At 46.9% G+C, this 5,000-nt stretch overlaps 1 protein-coding gene across 5 annotated transcripts in view; it reads right to left on the bottom strand.

Moving 5' to 3' along the window:
• Nucleotides 1–5,000, bottom strand: part of LOC147262124 (contactin-associated protein-like 4) — an 83,059-nt gene that overhangs the window by 27,347 nt on the left and 50,712 nt on the right. For all 5 annotated transcript variants that reach the window (XR_015115968.1, XR_015115969.1, XM_086204534.1 and 2 more), the window contains exons 11-16: nucleotides 4,517–4,623; nucleotides 3,438–3,557; nucleotides 2,586–2,786; nucleotides 2,137–2,299; nucleotides 1,185–1,312; nucleotides 442–612 (exon numbers count right to left, since the gene is read on the bottom strand). Coding sequence is in view for 3 of the 5 variants with exons in the window: in XM_086204534.1 (XP_086060660.1) it covers nucleotides 442–612; nucleotides 1,185–1,312; nucleotides 2,137–2,299; nucleotides 2,586–2,786; nucleotides 3,438–3,557; nucleotides 4,517–4,623 (890 nt within the window). In the remaining 2 variants the exon portion in view is untranslated. The remainder of the gene's footprint in view (nucleotides 1–441; nucleotides 613–1,184; nucleotides 1,313–2,136; nucleotides 2,300–2,585; nucleotides 2,787–3,437; nucleotides 3,558–4,516; nucleotides 4,624–5,000) is intronic.

The following is a 5,000-nucleotide window of genomic DNA, read 5'->3' as shown; positions in this document are numbered from 1 at the left end:
ATAAATGTTGATGTATGGATGGAAACTCCAGCCTCTTTATGCAGAAAACCACAGCTCGTATCAACCAGCTCCAACACTCCAAGTGTAAACTGGTGTGAAAAGCAGCCACTAGATGGGAAAAAAACCCCATTTTTTTGCAACACTGGGGAATGAATTGAATGAACTACAGTGAGATCAGTTGTGTGTGGCAAATTGCAAGTCATCAAAGTTCCCCAAAATATGAATGAAATGGACACATTTCTGCTCAAAATCTCATCAAGACGGTGAAAATGTCAGCCAGCGACTGACCGCAGCACCGGATCGCACTGTCGTTCTCAGAAAGTAAAATAGAGCTTCCTTAACTGCAGTGCTATCTAAAAGATTCACACTTATTGAGGTCTTCCACGCCGCCTTTGAGGATGTTTGATTTGGATTCCGTCTTTATCGTGAGGTGTTACTCACAGCTCAGCTCGATGCGGATGAAGTCTTTGATGCCCAGGTTTTCCAGGAAAACACCAGAGGAAGCTGTGGTTTTAAACATGAAGGAGATCTCTGCGCTCAGCTCTCCGTGGAAGGTGGGAAAGTGGAGGTATGACGTCTCCTTATCGAAAAACGCAGCGTTCCAGAAACTCTCTGAGAAACAGAAAATAGAAGCTCGCTGTCAGAATCATTAAAGAGAAACCACGTAGCAAAGAAATCCAATTTGTTCTGTTAACTGGTTTAAAACTGGAGTACAGGTGCTTTGCCAGCATGTCAAACCGATTCATTTAAGCAGCTAACAATAAGCAAGAATGTTTACTTTGATTCATTTGACAGAATTTATGGTTGAGCTGAGGCTTTACTGCCGGCACGCGGCTCAATAACAGGTTTAGTCGTAACAATCCCGAGAAACCCTGAAGTTTTATATATCAACGGTGAAATAACGGAAAGTATCTCCTGCTGAGGGAATTACCATGCCACAAAATGTGAACACTGCACAAGAAAAAGTTCACACATTTCAAATTCCCTGAATGCACCCAAGTAAATTCCATAAGTGAAATCAAATTTTGGCTCTAATCTCCACATCCCAGATCAGTTCAGAAATAATCCTGATGAATTAATCTCAAGAGATTATACCTGGAAAAGGGGGATTCAGATGGATGAATTTACCTGGAAACAAACTCAGATTTCCTGCATCTTTAAAATGTTGTGTTTTGCGTACTTACTGTCTCCATGACAACGTAGTGGTCCCACCCTGTAGGCAGCCTCTGATCCGGGCCTCTGGATGTCACCCAGCACCAGAGACCGGACCGGGAGGCTCATCTTATGGGTTAGAAGGCCTGAGTCTTCAGCCCTGGAGAGGAGAAAGAAAAGAAGAAGGAAAAAAAACCAACGGAATAAATTAGAGTAGACAGAGAAGAACAGAAAATAGGAGGAGGAGGAGGAGGACAAAATCAAGATGAGGGGAAGAAGGTGTTTGAGGCAGGATGATCTGGATGATATTCACCCACAGAAGAAAGACAAGAAGAAGAGAATCCTGGCTGTTTATACCTCTACTTTCACTGTTACATCACACTTGTGACAACATTGCGTTTTCAGCCTGGTTGATGCAACCGTTTTAGTGTGTAGGTGCAATATCTTAGGGACCTTTTTATTCCGAAATCAAATAATCACCCTTCTGACACTCATCCAGAGCCGCGTTGACACAAACAACAAACACCTCGTGTCCAATCGCGCCTGCTCCATGACCCTTCACACAGATTGATCTTCTAACTGGTTGCTGAAGAAAGTTCTCAGTAAAAACACATCCAGGATTGAAGGACGGCCCAGCGGAGCAGCACATGCATCACTTTGTGACTGTTGAAATATTGAAGAGCAGAAGCAGCCGCGGTCCGTAAAAATAGAGTCACACAGTGTTTGGACGAGGAAATGAGAGCAGGGAGGAAGTGAGGCGTGGCGGGATTGCGTACAGCATGAGGAAAGGTTAAAACTGTTGTTGGAAACCGATTTTTCCTCTCCATGATTTCTCCCTGGCGATTTGCTGATTGCTAACTCGCACAAAGTTGTGAGGTACGGTTCGCTTGGTAGAAAGTCAAGTTGGATTTTCAAAATCAAATTTGATGAGACTTTGATCAGACGGAGGACATTTCACATGCATCATCTGTTATAGGTCAGTACCACTCCACGCGGTCGGCGTCACAGTTGCAGTAGTGCTGGGGGTCCACGCAGTCGCCCTGCAGGCCGCAGGCACACTGCTGGCTGCCTGGATGAGCGCCGCCCCAGTAAGTCTGGAGGTGACCGGGACCGGGACCACCAAGCCACCAGCTGAACGGAGAACCCTCTGGAACACACACACACACACACACACACACACACACACACACACACACACACACACACACACACACACACAGAGTTCTGGAGCATGTTGTGTATTGTGCTAATGTAAATAATACTCAACACGAGGGAGCGCATCAGTATGAATAAGATAGTAGTTGGTCGTAAAGTAGAATCAACCTTAGACGTTCCCTTCACTGGAGCACGTTAGGTGGACAGCATTGTGTTACCGTGGTAACGCACCCAGGTGAAAAGTTACCTTCTTTCCCATACAAATTCACAGGCCTCACCTGGAGTGTTGAGGAGGCGGGACTTCTTGCACTGATAGGACAGTTCTTGTTCGCAGTGATCTGATTGGCTGATGACAGCCAGCAGCTGCTCGTCTCCGGTCGAGTAGTCCAGATGGACGGAACGCCGACTTCCCGCCGGTGACGGTCGGACTCTGGTCAGCTCCGTGTTGTTGTGCCGGATCACCATCCACGTGTTCTCCTCTGGTGGGTGGAAACACACAAAGAGTCACACAAGAAAACAAGCTTGTTAGAACAAAACGTCTGGAATTATTCTTGTTAGAACTTAGAACCACGGGGAGTTCTCGAGTCCGGTATATCAGGAAATATCGGAACATTTCTCAGCTGAGTGCTTGTTTAATGGTGGATTTAAGGCTGAAGGTTGGAACCAGCTTATACTGGCCAAACTGTGTAATTACCACTACAGCATCCATCACTTGATGCACTGCAGCCAAAACGACTTTTCTCCATGGACTTGGAGTGTGGAAGAAGTGGCTGTAAAACAGAAGATTTATTTCTCTGTGCTTCTCAACTTCAATCTATCAATCAAACCTGAAGTCAGAATTTGCCTCTGGGGCTTTACTAACTGCACACCAGGCGGCATCCTCCGCCCGGCGACCCTCGATCAAGGTGAGCAAAAGCTTCATAAAAACCCTTTCAGCTGAGGAAAAAAGGTAGAAATCTGAGAGCCAGGAGGGGTCGCTCTCCCAGGACGTTCAAGGTCCTCAAAGGGTTAAGGCTCTGCTGTAAGCATGGAGATTCAGAGTATCCAGGTTTGAAGAGATCTTGCAATTATGTCAAAGATAATCACAGAAAACGCGGAGTGATGCAGGAGGATGACGGAGAGTGCGTCACCTGTCATGTTGCAGTAAACCAGCTGTGGTTTGATTGGTCCGCTGCCGTCCACGTCGATGTAGAACTGCCCCGACGTGTTGCCGTTGTGTTTGTACGCCTCGCAGGACTGTTGGTACACAGCTGAGAGGAAAATAACCAGACCAGCTTGAATCGACATGAATCGCAGCGACAACACTGGAGGACACAGGAAGGAGGTGGCGATGGCGATCACGCGGCCGTGGCTGGAGGAGGACCACGGTCGCTGCTTCATGGGGGTCTGACAGCACTGAATCATAACCGCGCCGGAGAAATCATGAGGGATTGTGTTTTTGCAGCAGCAAAGATCAGCCAGGACAGTAACGACAGATGGAAAAACAAGAATCAGTAACTAAAACTTTGGACCTCCATCTCTATCAGTCTCTCTCTCCCTCTGTTCCTCACGTTCCCTTCAGATCAATTTCAAAATGTAAAAATGTCTCCCTGCTGCTCGTCTGATGTCATGCAAGTGTCCCTACATGCAGCGTTTTAGCCTCACTTCGTACGTTTGGACGCACACTTACGTCCCGCTACAGTTACAGCTGGATTAGGCCATTTCATCAGACTTCTGCTGTCTCAGTAAACAAGAACTGGGAAGAATCTATCCATTCGCCAAAATATGCCGGCCTCCAGAACAGCAGGTGGCAGTATCCCCTCTCACAACCAGCAGCTATCTGACTTCCAGTTTATCTTTGTCGTCTCAGGCTGAAGAAAGAGTACACGTGCCAGAGGAACCTGACTCCCAACTGTGCTTTTCTGGTGCAGCCCAAGTTAAAAAAAACTTCTAAATAAGTTTTGCAAACAGACATTCAACCTGCAAGCTGGGAAAAGGTCTGTGAGAGAGGGACTCTGAAGGTGGCGACCGGCTGCACTGCAGCTGCCTGCTGAAGTACGGCCTCATGAACAAAACAGTGCCCTGCTGACTCCGCCTGAACCGGTGTGCTGACTTGTGTCATGTCTAGGAGACGAGGGCGGGTCAGTGGGGTCCAAGAGCTCGCTGGCGGGTCAGCGTAGCCTTGCTGTCACGATTCCATGAGCTGATGTTTGACTGACAGGTGACTTACAGCTGTGGCAGGTCGCTCCGCTGTAGCCGCTGTCAGAACAGTTGCAGTGGAAGTTGGTCCAGGACTGACTGCAGCTGCCGCCATGTTCGCATCGACTGGGAGAACACCTGAGAGAGAGAGAGGCAAACAATAGGCTTCAGGGGTTTTTCTTTTCAGTCTCAAACAATAGTCTTGTAGGCGTGTGTGGCAGGGCGACGTGACGGAAGGAGTGAATTACCTCAGAATGTTGTCTATTATGTACATAGAGGCAGAAGAATAGAAAACACATATTTGCTTATTCTGAGAGTTTGAGCCTTTGGAAACAATTCCACAGGTTTTATAACCAATTGTTTTTTTTTTTTTTAAAAGGAGAACAGGCAATCGAAGGCAAAAGAATAATTCTGTCAGTCAGTCTTTGCCAAGACAACCTTCTATTATTGTTTGAAAAGGCAACTGCAGTGTCTTTTATGTTTCACTGAGGCGCTGATTTAACCATAAATGAACA

This window comes from Aulostomus chinensis, chromosome 5 (assembly GCF_037954235.1).
Source record: "Aulostomus chinensis isolate RoL2024-O1b breed Wild chromosome 5, RoL_Achi_v1.0, whole genome shotgun sequence".
Lineage (NCBI taxonomy): Eukaryota > Metazoa > Chordata > Actinopteri > Syngnathiformes > Aulostomidae > Aulostomus > Aulostomus chinensis.
This window is presented reverse-complemented; position numbering and strand designations above follow the sequence as displayed.